At 40.2% G+C, this 23,016-nt stretch overlaps 3 protein-coding genes across 3 annotated transcripts in view; 1 reads left to right on the top strand and 2 right to left on the bottom strand.

The window, feature by feature from the left end:
• tacc1 (transforming, acidic coiled-coil containing protein 1) overlaps positions 1 to 646 on the bottom strand; it is a 29,245-nt gene extending 28,599 nt beyond the window's left edge. Inside the window, exon 1 of the mRNA XM_069711568.1 lies at positions 469 to 646. The gene's annotated coding sequence lies outside the window, so the exon portion shown is untranslated. The remainder of the gene's footprint in view (positions 1 to 468) is intronic.
• Positions 647 to 3,284: 2,638 nt separating this feature from the next.
• LOC138628477 (neuronal vesicle trafficking-associated protein 1-like) lies at positions 3,285 to 8,470 on the top strand. Its single transcript, XM_069711537.1, has 5 exons — positions 3,285 to 3,556; positions 3,853 to 3,987; positions 4,270 to 4,386; positions 5,874 to 5,984; positions 7,046 to 8,470. The coding sequence occupies exons 2-5, from the start codon at positions 3,859 to 3,861 to the stop codon at positions 7,244 to 7,246; spliced, it is 558 nt and encodes a 185-aa protein (XP_069567638.1). The 5' UTR covers positions 3,285 to 3,556; positions 3,853 to 3,858; the 3' UTR covers positions 7,247 to 8,470.
• A 503-nt stretch (positions 8,471 to 8,973) lies between these two features.
• On the bottom strand, positions 8,974 to 23,008 carry stx18 (syntaxin 18). The gene is made up of 11 exons (XM_069711530.1): positions 22,826 to 23,008; positions 14,245 to 14,312; positions 12,649 to 12,764; positions 12,459 to 12,536; positions 12,198 to 12,264; positions 12,023 to 12,114; positions 10,770 to 10,861; positions 10,363 to 10,421; positions 9,827 to 9,896; positions 9,648 to 9,728; positions 8,974 to 9,553 (listed from the first exon to the last, which is right to left on the bottom strand). Exons 1-11 carry the CDS (start codon positions 22,976 to 22,978, stop codon positions 9,458 to 9,460), a joined length of 972 nt encoding a protein of 323 aa, XP_069567631.1. The 5' UTR covers positions 22,979 to 23,008; the 3' UTR covers positions 8,974 to 9,457.
• Between the last annotated feature and the right edge of the window lie 8 nt (positions 23,009 to 23,016).

Raw genomic sequence — 23,016 nt, 5'->3', positions numbered from 1 at the left:
AGTCTTAACCTAATTGTTCTTGCCAACATTCTTACCATTATAATCTCTGTGAATAATTCTTCCTCAAGGGAAAAATAAATCTCAAGTGTGCCAACTTTCAGTGACCTGCTTGTTACAGTTAGTCTTCATCAGAGAAATCATTAATGAGAAGAGTTTCTTTACAGCTCCGAACATCACAGCTACCACAAACTGCGGGGGAACTATAGCTTCATGAAAAGAGGCTTTGTGTTTATGCATCAGACAATAGCTCCTGCATGGCAGCAGGACCTTTAAACCAGACACAGCACATTCAATGAGTCATGTGACATAAAGTCCAAAAGTCAGCAGATCAATACAAGAAAACCCTAAAACAAAAACACATTGTATTCACACCGCTTAACACTTAACACTCAGCTTACTGGCAGGAATAACGGTGCACCTGACTGGCAGAAAGCTGCCTGACTTTGAGTTTACGAGTGTAAATCCTACCTCTCTTCTCCGAGGACCGACAGGCTGTCACAGATCTGCTGGGAGGTGGAAGTCCTTCACGGTGTGATGGATGTTAAAGTCCCTGGTCAAATATAGAGGTCCTGTGTTCCGACTGCTGCTCGAGTTGCCGCTCTCTGGGTGGAAGTCCTTCTTCTCTCTGCGTGGCGGAGCTTAGTCCATGTGGCTGGATGGGAAATGGGAAATAAACTTTCTGGGCGAGGAGCCAAGAACAGAGTGGTTTTAAAGAAACAGCAGTTTCAGTGCTATATATGGTTTAGTCACAGTCCACCACAGTTCAGAGACAAATCATGTACTTTCAATCCTTTTGGTCCATTTGATAACTTTAGTTACTTTTTATTTTTAAAGATTCATATTAATCACACAAAATAAAATCAATAAATAGATTATTATGGAGTTTAAGATAAAACTTTATTTACCTCTCCAAATCTTTATATAGAATACAAATATGATATAGTACATTATGCCAAAATAGTAGATTTACATTTTGTGTATTCTGATGTTAAAACTTTTGCACTTTTACTCAGGTACATTTTTTAACGCAAAACTTCTGCTTGTGACAGAGTATTTCTACATTGTGGTATGGCTACTTTTACTGCAGTAAAAAGATCTGAATATTTCTTCCAACACTGCCCTCTTCAGTAATCACTCATTTTGTTTCTGTTCTTGTGAAAAACTCAGTAGCTAATATGATTTTGGTCTAACTAATCCAAATCACCCAGAAAATTAGATTTAAATGGACAGTATAAATTAAATTAAATGGAAACGTGTGCTCACCTGTCATGAATCGGTTGTCATTCCACTTCTCTCTTTTTGCTCAGCCTGTTTATAAGAAAAACAGAGTTTAGATCATAACTTCACAGTTTTGCAGGGTATAGTGAGGATTATGGCCACAGAGTAACAACATACAGTGTGCAGTTATAAAGTCTAGAAGCTGGTGTCTCCCTCTAGTGTTTTTTCATGAGAAAGCAACTGCAGCAGAAAGCCTTGCCTCACGTCTCCCGACTGTTGCTACTGCCAAAGACTCAAAGTGCATCAAAGCTGGAAATAAACAACAACAGCTTTCCTTGATCAGATATGATTTCCACTTTTCTGTCTAATTTGGTCACAAGCTTTGCGTGTTTCTTCCAGGCAAAACTTTGAATCAGCCTCCACAGTAGGCCGCTAAGATTACAATGACATCATGCAGGTATTGAGGCCAAGACAGTTCATTTAATGGAGAACCTCCCTGCAGAGGCTGAAACTACGTCTCTGCTAAGGCATTACAAGAATCTACCGTCCAGCTGCACTGCAACACATGCATTGATGGGCCGATATCATTTTTCATACAGATGTGGTTATGACGAGATCTTAAGGAAACCATATTGAAACTCTTTGTATGATTAAAAGTTATGATGTAGATCACATGGCTCTGAGGTGGGTGACACTTCCATGTCCATGACATTTCTGACTACATTAAGACTGATAATCACATCAATGGTTTTTAATGTGTAACACTGAAATTAAAGGGTTTTGCTTTATGAACCATCAGTGCGATACTCATCTCCCTCCAGTTCAGGTACTATTTCACATCCAAATGAATAAAGTATGCAATGTCAGCTATCACGCTTTGTTACTGCACAGTCACTTCCTCACTACAGTGGATATCCTTTCAGAAAACACATGACTTCACCTCTGCAGCTCCCAGAGGGGAAACGTGATAGCTAATGACTATCTACTATAGACTCATAAGAAAACTCTTCATCCAGACACAAGTAGCACCACACGGAGCCTCTGCAGCTGCCGTATGGCCACCAGGTCGAGTCAGTCAACAGTCCACCAAAGACATGTGGTTCCTATCTCAGTATGTGATGAGATCATTGTAATTTTCTCTGCAACTGCTTCCTTGTCAACATGGATTACCAGGCAGGATTTGATCATTTATGTATCCTCCTCCAACCCCATTTTACACACGGTAGCCTGGCAACAAGCCACTGGATAATATGTAGCCACATGCTAGTTTCATTTCACCCATTACTGGGGACATAATGAAGAAATCCAGTGGATGAAGTATCATATAAATATCATATATTTTATGATGCTAGATAAATGTGATTATTTGAATATACTCTGTGTATCTTCCAAATGGAATCATATATATTTGCATGTCCATGATAAGTCACTTAAAGTGATTGATGGCAAATCTGGAAAATGACTGTATATGTATGACCAAGTGGGAAGTCAATACATCAAATACTTCATATTGTAGAGAAAAATACTTTTAAAAATGCAATAACTAAATTTCCTGGCCACTCAGGGGCAGCAAAAACAGGCTGTGAACATTCACACGTCATCTTAATGCTGATATAAGGAATAGTGACCTGCTGCGACCTCAAAACGGAGAGTGAGGTAACAGAAAAACAGGGAGTCTGTGAGCTGAACAGCCAAACAATGAGCTCAAACTAGAAAAAGCTCTGTGAAGCCAGGGAAGCTGCAGATTCACATGATCTGGACATTCACGACTACAACCATAGTCCTTACATTGGCATATTGAGTTCTAAATTTTTCATGAAAATACTGATGGAATCAGTATTTGCTTTAATATTTGAAGACAACACTAAAATACACTAAATCAATACTTTTACAGAATTGTATTACAATGTCGCAGCCTGCTTATCTCCATATGTCTTGCACTAAATCTGTCCTAACAAAGAATATAAATGCAAAGATCTGTTGATTTTGCAGGAGACAGCATAACTATGGACTGTATGCTAAAAAGAATTGCGCCTAAAAATCATGTTACTCTAAATCCGAGCTGCTGATGGGCACCTGATCCTGGGTTTCCTGCCTCTGTGTTTGGATGGATGTGAAGAGGACGTTACATCACTTGCAGTGCAGCCAGACGCCAGCAGCAGCATCCAGCTCGGAGGTAACGCGGCGCACAAACCCAGCTGGCCATATTGTGCACCAGCTCCTCGCAAATCGGCTGCGTCACACCTAAAAGAAAAAACCCACACACAGCAGCACCGGGACAATAAAGTGAACACATCAAGAGAAGCATACTGATTCAATACGCGACTCGGCTTAGCTGGTAAGTGTTTGGATGTGGAGAATTCTTCATTTTTTTCCCCCGGTGATGCATCAGTCCTATGATGTCGAAGCTTTGTGTATCTTATGCGCTTTTGTGGTTCACGGGGTTTCTCGTGGCCCACAAAGCGCCCCACACCGTGCACCTCGTTTTCTTTAAATTGCACCGCTGTTTTCATGTGTAAAAAAAGATAATTCAAAATTTGTGATTCCACGAACGATGAATGTAATCACACAGCAGCGGAGGATGATCGATAATGTCTTACATTTAGGTTGGTGTTTATTTTTTTTTTCGTGCAGGGAAAAATGGTTAAACTGGGGAATAATTTCAGCGAGAAAAATAACGGGAAGGTGGCTTCTGAAGACGGATTTGACACCATCCCTCTCATAACACCATTAGATGCCAGTCAGCTCCAGTTTCCGCCACCAGATAAGGTAAGATGCTTAATTTCATAGTTCCACATTGATTTTATGGGGCCAATGTGTTTAATAATGTATTTACCTCATGTCAATTAGTCCAGTTATGAAAACTACATTTTTGGGGGGGATATAACCAATGTTCATCATTACATATGTATCGTATATATTTCCTCCACATTTAAACATTCAAATAATTTGACCAGTCCTCCTTCTCTTAAGTCTCACTTCCTCTGAGAAACTGCAACATGACTGGATCTTCTTTCATGTGTAAATGTTTGTGTAATGTCCTTCCACCAGGTGGTGGTGAAGACAAAGGCAGATTATGACGGTGAGAGCAGTAAGGGAAAGCTACGGTCTCCTAAAATTGCAGAGTTCTCAATAAGTATCATCGAAGGCGTATCTGAGCGACTCAAAGTAAGACCATTATTGCTGCCACCGTCTGTGTTTCACACATCACCCCATTTCCAGTATCTGCTCACACTCCCACACGTGCATATGCCAGAGGAGCAGCCAGCTGCCTCCCTGCAGCTCAGGACATTTATCACAGCCATTGTAATGTTCCCTCTCCGATTCAAGTTTACACTCTGAGGCGGCTTCGCTCAGGTCTCCTTCATGTCCTGTGCCGCCTGTCATCTTCTCAGGCGACACTGGGAGACTTAATGCACAATGAGTCACTTAACCCCGCCCTGAAACTCTCATTTATTCAGCTGCTGCCATGGCGATGGCCTCCAAACGGCAGCATCTCTCCCACCTTCCTAAACACCCACCTGGCTGGCAGATGTGTTTCTCTGTTCACACCTGCAGAGGGATTAAAACATATGGTTTTGTAAAATTAAGAAGTGAGAACACAATCGTAGTTGGGAGACTAAACTAGTAAAAGACTTCCTTTTTCACTTTCACAATACCTGTGCTGCATGGAGACTCCACTACTCTCCCCTTCATCGTTCAAAATCAACAAATGAAACCGTCTCTGAGAGGTGTGTCACGCTTCCTTAGCACAGCTTTAGTTCTCTTACATCTCAAAGGCAGAGAGGGACATCGCTGTCTCTGAGAACACACCTCGGATCCCCAGGTCGCTGCTTTGAAATGTGGCAGGCTGGCCTTTTATCGTCGACGGTCTCTTTCATAAGCTCCTGTTGCTGTGCTTTGTACCTGCAGGATTCAACCAGGACGATAAAAAGGATATCATTGTATTCCCACTGGTGCACACTAAACAGTCTGATCAAACCTTTGCCAAACACAGCAGTTCTGGGATACATGGCGTCTCGCTCCCATGAAATCCTGAAGATTATAACGTATATATTCTAACAGCACAACAGATGGTTGCTCTGTTGCATCTGTATAATCACACAAATACAGAACTACTGTATTACTCTGTCATCGCTTTGAAATATCTAATTTCTCTAAGAGCACATAACAAAGTAACAGATTCACTCATACTCAAAAATAACTTGATCACACCTTTGAGGTTGAACATCTTGGGAAATAATGAGTCCATTTCTCCCACATCTTATCTTATTCCTCTCCCGCTACCCTGAAACACCAGTCGCTGTTACATAACTCCCCTGAGAGGTGAGAGCTGGGATGTACAGATGGTCACACAAGCCACCCGCTTATTCAGTTACGACATGCAGAAAATCCTGCCGGAACCTCATTGTCACCGTTACACGTACATCCACGTATTTGCATACATCTCACCCTTTCATGGAGATTATTTTTTATTTCAATACAGCAACCCTAAAAAAAAAAAAAAAAAAAAAAGGTAATAATCTAAAAATGAAATCTGTTCCACTCTGCCCACTCGTTTCTTTTCATCAACACAGTCCATTTTGTGGCGTCCTTTAACTGAACTGTCCCGCAGGTCTTGTGCTGACGATGACGTCGTTGTGCGTCTCCTTTAGGTGACCTTGCTGGTGATCTGTGCCCTGGCTTTCCTGGTTTGTGTGGTGTTCCTGGTCGTCTACAAGGTCTACCAGTATGAGCAGCCTTGTCCAGAGAGCTTTGTTTACACGGTAAACACTTACGAGCTCTCTCTGTTTGTGGCAGCGGCTGATGTAAACATGTTTAGGTCAATGCCAATCTTTTGCTATTGTCTCTTTCTCTTTGTATCTCTATTGAGAACTCAAAATTAATAGAATTTTACCATAACTCACCTGTTGTCTATGTTGTAAAAGCATTTTTAGCAATTTTAAAAAGTACTCTATGGTTTATTATACAATAAGAGACCCGATACTACAACCAGGCTGTTACAATATATTAGTGTTTATATTACAATGTGTTGCAATGAAGCCAAAAATGTACTGGTCCATAATTTTTCTGCATTTTTTTCTCTGCACTGTAGACCTGAACTTTAGTAGAATGATTATCTATTTGTATGTGATTTTTAATTATATTACTGCTGCCACAAATTCATGTAAAATTATGTAACTTTTGATGATTAAAAACAAACAAAAAAACTCTTCCAAATTCAGATAAAAAGTGGAATTAATAAGCAATCTGTCCAACACTGTCCAATTCAACACCGAGTGTTTTTGCTGATACAGTCTTTCTGGTCTGATCTGGTCTGGCTACTAGCTGATGGTGGCTAATGTTGGTTAGTTAATAAACGCAATCGAGTTTGCTGACTTTGGCCGTTTTCCACCGATGCTTCTTTTCCAGTAGCATAACGTTTTAGCTTAATACTTGACATTAGAGTTTTGCATTATTCCACTAATGTCACTTGTAGCTGCTGTTCAGAAAAAGTCGCATTGTCTCATTTTAAAACCTGTACCACTGAGGTTAATGAGTATCGTCTTATTTTATGTATAACTCTGATCCATTTTACAGGCATTTGTATAGATAAGGTTTAGCTCATGTTAAGACTTGTTTTTCTTGTTTGGCTTTTATGTAAATTTTGGTCTTTTGCGCTGCTGCTTTGCATTGATTAAACCATTTCCTCAAGTAGCATAATCACAGTTTACATCGTAGAATTCATTACACTTTGTGTCATTTTTCTTTGCCGTTTACTTACCCACAGTGCAGACTGAATGATTTATCATCTCTTGGTGTGTTTGATCTTCTCTTTCTGGAGCAGCAAGGTCGCTGCATGCCGGCCGGACTGTACGGCAACTACCCCCCTCAGGGCCCTGGGGGCCGCGGTCGTCTCTTTACCCTCATCAACCACTACAACATAGCCAAGCAGACCATCACCCGGTCAGTATCACCATGGATGACCATCATGTCTGAGGAGAAGGTCACCCAGCAGGAAACGGAGACTGCCCAGAAACTGGCTTAACCAACCTGGGATCATGAGGTGACGCCCCCTTCTGCGGAGAAATAAATATGGTTGTGCCATTCAAGCAAACCTCAGAGTCCTGTGGCTTTCTGTGGAAAAATCAACTTCTCTCGTGTGAGGTGCTATGCTGCCTTGTTGATGTAGTTTGGTCAGTTGATGTGTGCTCTAGCAGGAAATTTGGGGAGATTTTGAACATGTTTCAGAAAAGTGAGCCTAAATGTTGGGAGGATTCCTGGTTTGTTTGAATAGCATGTGCTGTTATTTATTTACATTTCAAAACAGTGGCAAATGTGTAGAAAAAGCCAGACACACAAACACACACACACACACACACACACACACACACACACACACACACACACACACACACACACACACACACACACACACACACACACACACACACACACACAGTCTTTGTACATACACATATGTAACAGAACACATTTTAGTACTCCGATTGTGAAATGACTGTGAACCATCTCGTGTCTGCGTCGCTTGTTTTAACGCACATGCACGCACGACTCTAATAACAATCAGTTTGCTTTGAATATTTTTCTTTTCCAATACTTCACGCACTAATAGAGCATGTCGGACCTGTCGAGGGTCAGGCAAGTGGTAAACTTTTAATGAAGCGGCAACATTTGAAGCATATTTGCCATCGAGGTCATTTGTGTCAAAATATTTTACTGTCATGATGTTGAGGAAACGTACCAGCGGAATTTTTTTTTTTAAATTGTGTCGTTTCGCGTCAGCCCATTCTGCTCTCTGCATATAGTGCTGTTGAAGAGTTTTCAGTATTTGATTCATCAAGTCTTTTAACAGACATTAATGATTGTTTCCATTCATTTGAACTCTGTGAACACCACATGCTTTTCTTTGCTGGCTTCACGAGACTTAGTTACTTTTCACAGCATAACTTTTATGCTACTGTATTGAATGTTTTTGCATTGCTAGTGAAGACACTGTATTGTGCAATGCTTTGCATTGATTAACGCCACCATAGATGGCCGTTGGCAGCCATCACAGATACTAGAGTTAGGTTGATGTAGTGGAACAATCTGACAGTAGATGCTTGTCCTGTTGCTTTTTTCTGTATTTGTCATTTAACTTAAACTGTCACAAATTATGTACCTTTTTCAAACAATGTAATGATTACCATTGAAGTGCATTTGCTACATAAAAATGTTCAATGAAAAACTGAAATAAAGTGCCCACATTTCACACTGATGTCCATGTGGAATCCCTATAGTGTATGTACAACATTTTCATGAGTGATTTCAGGAGTAAATCTGGTCAGTGTTGCTCAAACTCCCTCAGTGCACAAAATAAATACAGTTAATACTTCCAGTTCCCTCAAGTTCAGATCAAAGAAAAAATTTCAAAGCGCTCTCACTCGAATCTAGGTTAATCCTAATAAACAGATTAGGAGAAATTTCAGGAGTCAACAGCTTCTTTTCTCCTCTGACATGAAGCAGACAAGACAGGCTGTGGCTTTCTGATGCTCTCGATGTTATCTGACGTGCTGACATAAATATGAAATGATTCAACCGTTATAAAATGATATACTGAAGAAAGGAGATACAAAATTCAGTTAAGAGTACATTACTTCCTTTTACTTGAATGCAAGTGGTGTGTCACTGTTAGTGTTATTCTGTCATAGATATGTCAACATTTTCTGCTGCTCATATTTGCCTGGAAAGCAAAACATTGTCAGCATTTGAGAGTGAAGTATAATTTCAATGTATCAGTGAGCGATAAATCTAGAGTCTAATTAAATACATGGGACCACAATGACAAGATAGAAGTACATTAAAGTTGGTTCCAAAAGGAATCAGCAGAAACCAAAATCCGTTTTTCTTTTCAGCCAGTTTTACAGAAGCAGTTGGTGCCAATCAAACCATTATCACTCCTTTAGTGGTAGAGAGTGACTGACTGTGTATCCAGACAAAGTGCTCCACAGAAGTGCATTTATACATTAGAGCACCCCTGAGAGCACTGGACAAAGAATAACAGAAAACATGAAGGAAGAACAAAGTGCCGGCACCACTTGAAGACGCACGATCTTCATGAGGAACAAGTTGTCCACCAGGTCCAGCACAGTCACCTGTACATTCTGTCTCAGTGTTGTCATCACTCCTTTATGAGATAACCAATGTGTACCAGGTCCAAACAGTTTCCTGTCCTACAGAGTCCACGGTGGCAGCTGTGTTAACTGTCATACCAGTCCAGGAAGAGGAGAGAGAAAGAGCACATAACGAGGAAGAAGAGGATCCATACCCGGAAGCCAGCATTGTTTTTGATGGCCTTGTGAAAGGAGGAAACAGAATTACATTTAAACGACTGCGCTTACCAACCAAAAGAAAGTGCAGGTATTTCTTTTTCAGCTGGTGAATGGTACCTCTCGTATATCCTCATTGCCTTCTTTGACGTTCTCTGTTGCGCCCACAACCAGCTGATGAATACTGTCTATCTCCGTTTCCTGTCACAGAAAGTGAAATGAGTAGCAGCTTATGTACAACCTCTTCTTAAAACACGTCTAAGTGACTGATTGATTAAAACAGAATGAACTCAGCTCACCTGATGCAGCACTTTCTCAGCAAAGATCTCCTGAAGTCGCGAGATCTCCACCACCTTCCCCTCGATTTGCCTGGTGGGCACAAAAAGTAAGCATGACACATCATGTGAAAACAGTGTGACAGGCATATATAAGCCCTTCCAGATGGCATCAGTATTAGCAGCATTAGTCTGGTGTTTGATGATTTTCACCTGAGGTTTGTTCCATCTGGAACAAACATGACTGTGATTTTCTGTGGCTCCCACAGTAATAATGTCATCTGCTGACAAACGTGTGTGGGTCATTTTAATCCTGTCTGGATCGACATCTGGCTTCACGAATAATTGTTGTCTTGCTCACCTGGCACTTCAATCACCATGACCATGTCAATGGTGAAAGGACAAGTGACAGTATAAATAGTGCCACGATTCACATGACTTAATCACAGAGCTTGTGTGAACAGAAGTAAATTACTGACCTTCCCTGGTAAGAGTCATGTTGTTCAGGGCAGACTTAGTAAAAAAAAAAAAAAAAAAAAAGGAACCTGATGGAGACTCACCTCACTTCATCCACCAGGTTGTTCATCTCGCTGATCAACCTCTGGTTCTCCTGCTCAAACTAGACAAAAACATAACATTGTAACATCTTCATAAGCGATGCATCAGAATATTTCAGGATATGTTGCAATTACTGAGCTGTAAACCTTCATAGGTTTTTATCTGGCAATGCCAGTAAGCCGTTTTTGTGATGACAAATAAATCACGAGTCAAAATTCTTCGGCTATTTGCCTCTCTACAAATTCAGTTCTGACAAACCTCCTCAGTGAAGAAATGACCAGAGTCCCTGTGCATTGAGACATCATCCAAGTATAGCTGTATACCTGTGACACTCCTGTGAATCATACAGATCTACTGTACATATTCAGTATACTCCATAACATGAATAATGGTTTCTGGGGTGCCACACCATCTGGATCTCCTCAGGTGAGAGCTCGTCCTCCATTCGGCCCTCCTCCCACAGGTCGACAGGCTCATCCAGGACCTCTGACACACACTTCTCTACAGAAAGGAAAACAGACTAATTAAAAAGCCATACTTTTTATATACTGCAAAACCCCCAACAATCCATCTATTGAAAAAGGGAAAATATAATCATACATAGTAATTTAGTTGGATTTAATTAGATGGGCTATTTACATTTTGTCACGATGAATTTAAGAGCATTAAGCATAGTCTGTTTTTGCTTTGACAAATATAACTGCTATTATGTGCAATTAAATGATAATGAGTAGAACAGAGGTGAAGTTTTAAAATGGCTTCTAGTGCCTCCAGTTTGTTGGGAGGACTGTAACAGCGGACTCAGACTTATAAATGATCAAGTTTGTCACTGATTGACTGAGTGAGAAAATTACACCACTGGTCAGCCAAGTGTTATGACTTCCTTTATCCATTTAAAATTAAAAGCCCTCTCATTTTTCATTCACATTTCAGCCATTTACTAAGTTTTAAACTTTATCTTGTTTATTAAGACCAAGACAATATTGTCTTTAAGCAGTTTTCATGATCATATAAAAATACAGTTGACATGATAATGGCAATAAATTTGCTTTGACTGACTACTATTGAACTTAGTTAAAATTTGTATCGTAATAATACACCTGTAATGCTTATAATGTCATTAAAAATACATTTAAAGACTCAAAATGTAATGTTACTGTTGCCAGTAAAAGTGTATTTAAGTTGAAAATACTCTCAGGCATTGCATAACAAGAGACATAGTTTACTTTGGTTGAAGATATGAATGAGGATGGTTTTGAAAATGTTAATTGACACCACTGTGAAGATTTATGTATTTTCTGATGTTTTACTGTGAATTGTGTGAACGGTCAGGTATATCCTGCATGTTGAAGATTGATCGAAACGTCTGGATTACGATCACAAAGTTGGAGAATTAGAAGTTATTGGTTATGATTTAAACAAAGTGCTCTGTATTGATCATCATGTGTAATGGTGCTGCACTTAAACACAATGTCTTGGCACAGCGCGCAAATTTAAGTGCACATTATGAGACAAAAATAGGAAAATACCAAAAATAACCAAACCAGCAAAGCGTACTTCACAGCCACTAAATATACCACAGCAGGGCCGCTTTTTTTTTTTTCGGTCTTTGTGCTTTCCCAGAAAAAGAAGCCCAACGTCTCTGGAGACTCACTAACTTACCAGAACTTTCCTCCTTGACAATCTTCTCCTCTGTGGGCTCCACTTCCACTGGTTTCTCTACTCGAATCTGGTGCTCTGGAACCAGTCTTGATCTGAAACCACAGAGCACAATATTTTCAACAGTCTTAAAATGAGGATGAGTAATATTATGTGAATGAGGTGTGCAGATACTCACAGCCTCTTCTTGTCCACCATCCTCTTGACTCTAATTGCTCTCTGCTCAGAGTACAGCTTGCATACTCCTTACAAACACAAAGATACACACGATATCACCATGCAGGTATGTTTGCTGAAATATAGATTCAGTGATTTCAGATGCACCATGAAAAAAAAAAATCGCCAACCAAAAAAATTTGCTTAAATAAGGACACATTAAAAGGTCCATAGAGGACTCGGTGCAGTTCAGTCTGAATTGTAATTGATTGCATAAACTCACCTTTCAGATATGTTTCAACCAGGTCCAGCACTGCACCCCTGTGTTCCTTTATCTGAGCTGACGTCACCCGTTTCCCCGCTGATGTGAAAATAGGAACACTTTCACGTTAAAGATAAGAACTCAAACCAGCATCTCCTGTTAGTACAAGTTTTTATTTCCAATAACATTTGAGTTGCACAGTAATACAAACCTTCGTTGCGTAGCTGCTTGATTGCTTCAGAACAGGTCCTCATGAAGATTTGAGCGTCCTGGTCGATCTGGTCTCGTTCACTGTCCGTCATGCGGGTAAGATCTGATGAAATTAGACTATAAAACACACAGGAACACACAGTTTAAACTATTTTTACCTACAATACATTCAAGTTACCCTGACAAATACATCGGAACTTAAATACTATCGAGTCAAACTTGGTCAATGTGGTGTTAATGTCCTTCCTCCTTCTGCATTTTCATGTGTAGTTTTAACCTTCATTCATGTCAAGCAGAGGCACATTGACCATTAAATATTAAACCCTTCTTACACATTTAAGCAGAGTTTCTCCTTCACCTGAGCCTCACGTTTTAGCTCTATGAGTGGAAATTAAACTTCTTTGAGGAAACCTGAACACGGAGGACAACTGAATTTCCCACACAGTAAAAAGAGTACAAATCCAAACACACGACTTCCTTCCTGTCAGGTGAGAATTAATGTCACACTCTGATGGACTTCTAAGACTCAATCCTTCTGCTCAGCTGATAACACAGAGCTGACGGAAACACCGGAGGCCCTGGCACACAGAAAGCAGTGATTTATTCTGCTGTAAAGGTGGATTTCGATTGGTCAGATTGGAATTTGAATTATTGGTTTAAGACGGCTAATTCAAGCATAAAGTCTAATTCCAATGTATTTTTGCACAATACACTGACAATAAAGGCTTTTTAGTCTTTTTATGTATCTTTTGGGGTTTTGGGCTCTTTGTTGTACAACATTTTTTTCCCTGGAAATGCTACATTACAACTGATTGTTAGGTGAATTGACAATGGAAAAAAAAAAAAATCCTCTAAATAAAAAAGGCGATAAAAGGAAAGACATGAAGCTGAACAAGATGATTTTATGTTTGTTTAAGATACTATTATATTATAACAATTACACTGTATTGCATTGTATTATTTTCTATTTTAAGGCACAATCAATCAGTTTTTTTTTTTAACTTTAACTCCAGCCATACTTGAGCTACAATAACGACCAGCTAAACTAATTCAGTTATAATCTGTAATCCATAAATATTATTCCAGGAAAAGGACGTTAAAAGAGAAGCTGTTAGACAGAAAGCTAAAAGACACCAACGGATTTTCCCACCACTTAACACTCCTGCATTCCACCCACATCTCTAATGTTAACTTAATGTTGAGGCTTTATCGACAAATCTTGCACAACATGGGCGACTCCACAGACCCACACCTACTAAACACAGAGGGGCCTTCAGAAGAGGAAGGCCTGGATTAGTCCCTGGGCGTGATTTGTTCCCCACTTGGTTGCAGCTCAATTATTCCAGACAATTAGACTGGAGCCTGCCACTACAGACCACCCTACTCGCTGCTGACCTTGTGCCAGCAGCCAGCCAGCCAGCCAGCCAGACAGACGCACACACCGAGGACATAATTGAAGGTGCCATCAAATAACCCTGACCCTCTGTGAATTTTGTCAGAATCAAAGTCTGTCCCGTCTGCAGCCGGCGACCTCTAAGGGTTTTTCCGGTGCTGTTGTTGATTGCGTTGATTACTGGGGCCGTTTGGAGAGACTTACCTTCCGGCGCTCACATAATCTTTTCTGTGTTGTAGCAGAAAGTCTTTGAGCTTGGTGATGTTCGTGATCTGCGAAGATAAAGTGAGAAGATACATTACTCCACTTCATTACTTTCACGTCAATGAGCCCCTTTAAATGCTATCCCTCGCTCACGCCTTTAAATGTGTTAACCCTGTCAACACAGTTTGAGAAAGAGGTTTTAGACACGTATCAGGAAACTATTTTCTCCCGACTACATTCAGACGGAGCCAGAGTAAATGTATAACTTAATATTTAGTAAATGTGACAGGGGACCAATGTCTGTCTAGCTCTGTGAAATTTCAATATTTACTTATGACAATTCATCAACTCTTGGACATACAAAAATCAAACCTGCAATTTCCTCGTCAAACATCTCTCGTAAATAAAACCATGAGCTGCTGCATACAGAGCGCTGACAGAGCAATCCCTAATACGCTTTCATGATATGTCACTATTTATCACCCAGAAAATGTCCAAGTGTGTGCGTGCACGCAGGGAAACCAGAGGAAACTCGGTTCAATCCAATATTTGCTCCTATAATTCGGTCAAATATTAAAAAAGGCCAAATTGCTTCCCTGTCCACAGAGCTGTGCTGGCAGAGTGTGTGAATACACACACAGTGGGCTCTGTTGGATCCACAAGAAGACAGAAGACAGACAAGTCCAGGATTGGAAAAAAATGACAATGAGTGTGACTGTGACAGCGAGCGCAGGGGATTATTTTGATAGCATAACGACGCTGTCTTCAGCCTTCAGCCTTTTCACTCTAACAACCTCAATTATCAAATTGCCTCGGCTGTAAAGAGTCACCTGGCTGGCACCAGCCGTCTAATAATGTCTCTAAACATTCGCTGCAAGCGTCACGGTGACCTGGAGCCGTGTTTTACATTTCAGCTGACGTTTGAGAAATGACAAGTTTTTTAACGCAGAGAGGTGTCAAGATAAACAGAAAGGGGCAATTTGTTAGAGGCCGAGAAGTTCTTCTGGTTCAGAAGCTACCTCAGTGATGTATGGCACTGCTGTGGGAGACATGCTAACGCAGGCCAGGGCTGCGTGAGCAAGCAGACCCTTGTAATAATACAATTATTTGAGGTCAAGAGTTAATTGTTGTTCAGTGCAGTCGAACTCAGAGGGGAGTTCACGGAGAACAGAACTTTTTTGATGGTTCAAAGTCAAAAAACGATCAGTTATGTAGCAAGATGTTAATTGTTTTAATGAACTTAGAGGTTTCTTTTGTAATTAAACAAAGCATGCAGACAGGATCTTTTAGAGGGGATGTGACAAATGTATTTGTGCTTTTTTTTTTTTTTTTTTACTGAAACCTGCTTAAACATTGTTTGTTGTGACTTTGTAGTTTGTGTCTCATGATTTTTAGGGGTCGTTTTGACTGAAACACGTGAGGTAAAAGGTTTTTGTCTCACCTCAAAGATAAAGCACACAAGATATGAATGATATTAGAGCTGAAATAATTTGTGAATTAAAGCTGTTTGGATAAATAATTTGATGAGGTTTTTTAAAGTAATGTGCATATTTTCAATGATAAAAGCCAAGAGTAATTTTGGGATTTGGACTGTTGACTGGATAGATACATTTTTTTTTGGCATCACTGGGGTTTCTGTCAATATATTTGAATTGTATATTTTTGCAACTTAGCCTGGTCCTTTTAGTGCAATAGAGGCAGCATCAATCATTGATTTATGTCATAATCTTTGCGTTTGACTCTCCATTTATTTAAGCAGAACCAGTTCTTGTTGAAAAATGGTTATTTATAAGTCAGGAAAACCACTGTGGAAGCACTTTTTGGAGTTTCAGTAATGCTCTCAGTGGCCTGCCTCAAGGTGGAAAATATAAACTCAGATGACATGACTAATTTATATTTTACAATAAACTGCTTTCTCTGTTCATGGTACTACACTATTCTGACCAGCAGGTAGTGCTAAAACCACAGCAGTGGAACATGCTGAATCAGGGAAAAAGAGTGCTGTGCTGTGCCGTGCCATATTGTGGGTGTGCCAGGGAGTGTCAAGACTGCTGCTTTGGGGGTTGAGCTGTCTCCTGTGTGTATACATTGGAGCTCAGATTCCCAGCACAACCTCAAGGGTTTGCAGGGGGTCAGAGGGATCAATTGCTCTTGTAACTTAAGACCTTAAAGAGCAAGTAATTCCTCAACAATGAGGAAGGGGGTAGCCTGTGCATGCGGCTCACTGTGTGTGTGTGTGTGTGTGTGTGTGTGTGTGTGTGTGTGTGTGTGTGTGTGTGTGTGTGTGTGTGTGTGTGTGTGTGTGTATATGTGCAGCTGCCATAGGTGTGTGTGTGAGACAGAGCTCGCAGCGAGGGCAGGAGGAGACAGTCTGCCGGGCTATATCTAATCTCGTCATCATCAAAGACCCCCACTTTACCTCCTCACTTTCTCCTTCCCCCTGCTTCCCTCCAGCCCTGACTGAGCCCAAACAAACCATCAGGGGGGATTATTATGAGGAAGAAAAGGGAAAAGGCTTAGCTAGCAGATTTCTAAAGAGCTTGGATGGCTCTTTGTTTTGTTAAATCCAGGTAACTGACAGAATTCGATGATGTCTGCCCTGCTTTGGTTTAAGTCCCTGTGTGTCCTGACCGTGGGCTATCCATACTGACGCCACGTTATGTTATGTTTAGGTATGTAGGCCTGATACAGAGAGGATGCTTCAGTGGAGAGCACGGTGCCACATGTTGACTTTATTATCATGTTTATGTCTGACTCTCTAATGGGATGAGTTTTCTCTTCTCATGTCTAGTCACAGTTAGAGTGCTTTAGTCAGATCTGTAAACAAACCAAAAGCAGTGAAACAAAGCTTTTAAGAGGAGTGATGAACAGGGTCTTTTACTTTTTTTTTTTTTTTTTTTACATGTGCTAAAGTTTAATTAATGTGTAGGATTTTTAGTAGATGCTCTATTTAGATTCAAAGATGTGCTAAGCGCTTCTTGCATAGAATCTTGGGTGTTTTTTTCATGTAGGTCAGATCAAGCGTGGATATAAAATGTCAAGCAAACTGCCCTTCAATCAAATATTAGAGCTTTTGCAACACTGAGGAACAGTGTATGTTGCACGTATGCTGTGTCACATTTCCAAATCCTCTCCCATTCGCAACAGACAGAAAGAATTTAACAAGCCAGATCATCTCTTGTATACCTGTGACTGTCCTGCTGCCAGAGCTCAGCGAGGGGGACCGAGATGGTGACATCACCACTGAGAAAAGATCTTGTAGTCTGCTTTGGACCAATTTCAATGGAAACTCCATTGCTGCATTTTCAGGCAATCACATTACAACAATCAATTTCATATGAAACAGATGTGAAGGGTGAGGCTTTCACATTTAACCAACAACAACAAAAAAAACTCCACAGGAGACAAAATAAATGAACAAACAGAAAGGCAGCGCTGACTATGTGAAAGGCGGGTGACATTAATTCAAAAGCAAATCAACTGAGCAGTTATTTAGAAATGGAAAACAAACATTTGTGTCAGAAGTGTTCCAGTTTACAGATGACTTACATGCCAATACGAGCGATGTATCAGTTTGTACTGGGATTCTTTGGGGAATGTGATCATGTATTATTTGTGATTTCTGCTATATATTTTTAAATAATAAGAAAATTTCTGACAGTCATGTTTTCTGGAGTCTTCTTCTACCCGAGTCATACTCACCGGCATGCTGTTTGTATTACCGCAATATACATCACCTGACTTGCTCTAACAGCCCTACTCCTCCTATTAAGACTCACTTCCTCTTTTAAGGTGTAAAATCCAAAATTGCAAATGCAAACACACCTTGGATTTACACACGGAAGCCGTTTTTCAAAGCTTTGCCAATATACTGTTTTTATTTCGGTCTGGGAATTTGAATATGCGTGATTTGCATGTGCACGCAAGGCCATGTTTGTTTCAGCCCAGCAGTCATCTTTATTTCACCCACTTTAATCATAGGAAAGTTTAAAAAAAATAGAAAGGTTTACCTACTTTAAATATCAGAATTAAGTCGTATGAATATTTTAATTATGAAACTATGCAGCAGAATATACAATAATTTATGTTAATGAGCTTAACAACTGATGCTAGACTTGAGATGCTTCATAAAGTAGCTTTAAAAAAACAACAACACAAAAATCCCCAAAACTACACTTTCCAAAAGTCATGATCTGACAATGACAAAGACATTTAAGGGAGATCCAGGACAACTAACAATCCTCATCATTTCTTGTCATGCTGTAGAATATTAATTTCATCAAACAGATGGTGATATAATAACTTTACTTAAGTCCATCATAGATTATAAATTGCTAAATCTGTAAGGTAACTTCTGAACAAAAAAACGCTTCTCACTTGATTCAAAATTGCTTCTCAAAAAGTGAAGACGGAGGAATAAAGACGTTCCACAGAGACAAAAACCACAAGGCAGTGTGTGTCAAAAACGAAACAGTCTGACTGATTTCAATGAAGCCATATAATTTGAGGAATGCCTGGAAAGCGCCTGGAAAAAACCTTGACTTTTCAGCTGAGTGGATGACAAATTCGAACAATGCTTGGATACTCAAAGACCCTTAAAAGCAGAGTCATATAAACAGTCCTCACCTCAAAGGCAGCTAACAAACTCTTCTGTTGACTTCTGCCTTAAAAAAACCCCACTCTTTCGTACACTGTGGATGAACAACCACAACTGAAAAGTCAAAACAATCTGTTTACTGTTATCTAAATAGCATTATCTGCCTTAGTTTCACGTTCAGTATCAATGTAAAATGACAATGCATAATCAATACCCCATGACTTATTCCAACATCTTAATCTATAACAAGAGGCACACTGGTGCCATTTAGAGCGGTCATCGGTTTAAGCAGATGAGTTCACATCCGTTATAGTTTGCGGTTCAGAATCTGTATTTTGGAGTGTCAGGGTCAAGTATGCAGCCTGCTGTTATTTATATTGCGAGTATTACAGCGATTGTAAATCACAATAACTAAGATTTGTCTAATGACAAGGCCTTACAACATTCTTTAAAAAGTGTCCACAGCTGTTGCTTCAGTCTCGCTGCATGTTTAAATGCATAAATTGACCCTTCAACAATTGAGCTTGACACTACTTTTATTTAGCTTGAACAGATTTAGTCTGCAATATATCTGGTGTTCATCTCTTGATTTACAGTTTGACAAACATCTGCAAATCTAAATTTAACTTTTTCAAATCATTGCAAATCATTAAAAAAAAAAAAAAAACCTCTTTGCTGCATGAAGCGAAACATAATCAGGTCTAGTGGTCACAGTTCTGCCAGGAGATGCCTCAAAATTCAATTTGCGCGGCTTTCATGGGAAAACAAAGGAGAGATTAGGCCAACTGGTAAAGAGAGCATTTAGCAGCACCGTTCATCTCGGGGAGATCCCGGCAAATCGCTCGGCGCGGACGTGGCTTAGACAGCTGTATGTGAGCATTTGCACTGGATGATTTAATTTAAAGCGTCTCATATTTACTTTAAATGACATTTTACATGTTTAAAAAACACTTCAGAGTTGGAAACGGAATTGTCATAGAATCTTAAAAATCCAACTAGATGCTGTGAAAATACACGACTATACAATTTCAATCTGAAGTTTTCACAGGGAAGAGCCGCTTTAACAACACAGCGTACTTTTAAGTGCTGGCTGATGGCCGCACTTTTGAGTTGCAAAGAAAACACTGAGAAGTAGCCAATTTTGGAATACCAATACTAAGGGCACAGCGTGGAGCCAAGCACTATTTTCTACACCCAATTTAACAATTTTAGAGTGACCTCTTCCATTTAAACTTGAGAAGGGCAGCATGCTGCGGAGAGTGACGAGGTGAGCGGTGAAACGAAGATCACAGTGCCCAAAAACCAACCCCTATGAAGTAGAAGATTCCCCTGACCAAACACTGGCCCTCTTATTAGTCAATCAAACCTTTTTTGTATCGCCTTGAAAAAAGCAACGTTTCCTTTCTCACTGTGCTGATTTTTGAGTGGAAAAAAGTCTCACAGGACCACTGTGTATTTGTCAACTTTGATGTTTTCTTTCTATTTTTGTGAAGCTTCAATGGGAACTTGGGAGGGAGAGTTAGTGGGAGAGTTATGCACGTCTTGAAGGGCACCCACATCTGTTGTGCATTAGGTGCCGGCCGTCAACATTGTTACTGGGGACCTAATTTAATATTTTCTCTGTTTTGATCTTGCACCTTTAATCACTGGCTCTTGGGAGGATCGGCTTTCCCTAGAAATTGTTCGAGAGCCGAAAGAAAATGTTATTGCAGCATGTTTATGGAATCATACATGGGAAGAGGCGACTTTTGCAAAAAATGCTGCCTATGTCAAGCTGTATAGAGAAAGGAATGGATAGTTGAGTTGGGGGAGATGTGGGTGAAAACCGCGACATAACTGTACGCAGTCAGGACATTCCAAACTCACAATTTCAATTGCTACAAAAACTGCCTCAGCGAGATGGTCCGAGATGATATCTGCAGCGCAAAGGACACAGCAGTGTGTGTGTGTGTGTGTGTGTGTGTGTGTGTGTGTGTGGGGGGGGGGGGGGGGGCAGGCACCACAGGACAGGTTCGGGTTTCTTTTGAGTCCACAGCAGCTCTTTTATTAAACCACCATTTCTAATATCAATATAAGAGAACATAACAAAAACCTGCTTGTGCAAAGCTGCTGCAACTGGGCTCACGTTTGCCTCAGACTGATGGTTGGAGACATCAGGTACAACTTAAAGCCCCAACTCCCCTAGGGAAACGTAAAGTGGTTCTTCAAGGTACCTTTGAAGAGGTTTGTGTTCATGATATTCATGTCATGCCAAGGACTTCTGGCTGTACAAGTGATACTCATGACACGGAGCGAAGCATTTTACTTGCCAGTGATCCATCTCTTACTGCCAACCATAGATGATGGTTCTGTGCCTCTATGGAAGAATATAATCAAAGATGTTTTTTTGTGAAGTTTTCTGAGCTAATTAAATGCCAATGTTACCTTCCATGCCAGGTTTTTGATGTCCGTGTCTCATGACAAGAAGTTTAAAACAAATTTTTTTTTAATTAATTTTTTTACACCATTAATTTAGGCTTGCGTAAAATTACAATTAAATGAAGATTAGTAAAAGAATGTACCCCTGTTTTAAGTAGTTTGGAGCATCACAAGAGAACCTGCCATGTCTGCTCAGTGTTCGGGTGATGACTTTTCTCAGTAAATTTTCAACTTACCGCTGCCTAAAGTCCAGATCATATTGGGCAAATTTTCGGGGTCAATTCAGAGTCCAACCCTGTCAGTGTTGACGGCACAGTAAGATTCAGCAGTTGGAATTAAAGTATTTTGGGTTCAAAATTGCAGAGTCTGGCCAGTTGGCCCACTGTGATTTTATTTAATTTTTTTCAAACAACTTAGCTTTTGTCTGCCTCAATCTCAAGCAGAGCAGCCACTTATTGTGACCTACCCGCATTAAGCAGGATTTCAACATTCCTACATGTCTCACTGAAGTTCAAGTCATTTTGAAGTTGTTATTTCATTTCATCTTTATTTCTCTGTCCAGATGACATTTTGAAAGGGATTTATCTTTACAAATAGATTGACTGAAGTGATAACGCAGTGTTTGGTCCACATTTACTGACTTGCAAATAACATAACTGCTGGCCGTTATACGCGCACATTTTGCTGGATTTTAAAACTTCGACAGGTTGGCTGGCCAGAGTCCTTTCAGAGACGTACAACCTTAAAATAATGTTTTTTTTCTTCAATTTGGCATATGCTGGGTACCTACAAGAATGCCACCAAGCTGAGTAGGTCCTGAGAGAGGTTACACAAACAAGCAGCATAACACAGCGAGTGACATTGAGTCAGCAGTTATCTAAAGTTATCCTCGAAGACTAAACGGCAACAAGGTCTTCTGATCTAAAGCCATCACCCTTGCTAACTAAAATTTACACCCCGATACAACTGACAAGGTAATGGCTGAGGTAACAGTCATAGTCGTTTCTTTTTTAAGGAGTTGTAAATAACATTCACAAGGAGAAATAAAGTTCTGAGTCAGTGAATTATAGCACCATGTTCGTCATAATGTGTGAAACTGCTTCTTGGATATGACGAAGATCTTCACAAAGTTAACAATACATGGCTACTTACGGGATTATTTGAAAAATAATTCGTTTATCAGTTGCTTGTGGAAAAAACAACAACAACAACACTCAAAACAAATCATCTTAAAAGGTTACACATACTGTGCTAAAACATTTGTATCCATAACGTCCACCCCTGCATCTCATTTAAGTTCATGCTGCATTTAGTAAAATTGTATACATGCTGCTGAGAGGCCTTGTTAATAGTAAACAGCTAGTACACACTATCAAGGACTTTCAGTTTGACAGCTATTGTCTGTCCTATTGCAGACGTATCACAGTCTGCTGCTGCTTCTACAGTACAGCAGGAGCGACAGCGTCATTAAAATAGTGCATATCTAAAGCTGCTGCTTAATGTAAAGAATGGTTGTCACGGTGCTGCTAGCACAGTTAGCTAAAGCTAGCTTGAGTGAACACTCACCACCTCTTTCGCCTTCGGAGAGAAGCCACTCTTTGGTCTGCTTCGCTTGAAGATTTCATCTTTGGGGGAGTCGAAGCCTATTCCTATGGCTTTGTTCCTGGTTTTGACAGTCTTGACACTGGCTTTAAAAAGTAAAGTTATATCCGCAGCCATGTTCGCGCCGCTGCAGCATAGGGACACGCTGTAAACAA

Source organism: Brachyistius frenatus, unplaced genomic scaffold, assembly GCF_029030835.1.
Source record: "Brachyistius frenatus isolate BFR_SWC_R1_liver_20210118 unplaced genomic scaffold, ASM2903083v1 Contig_4, whole genome shotgun sequence".
Classification (NCBI taxonomy): Eukaryota; Metazoa; Chordata; class Actinopteri; family Embiotocidae; genus Brachyistius; species Brachyistius frenatus.
The sequence above is the reverse complement of the archived record's forward strand: the minus strand, read 5'-3'. Positions and strand labels throughout refer to the sequence as shown.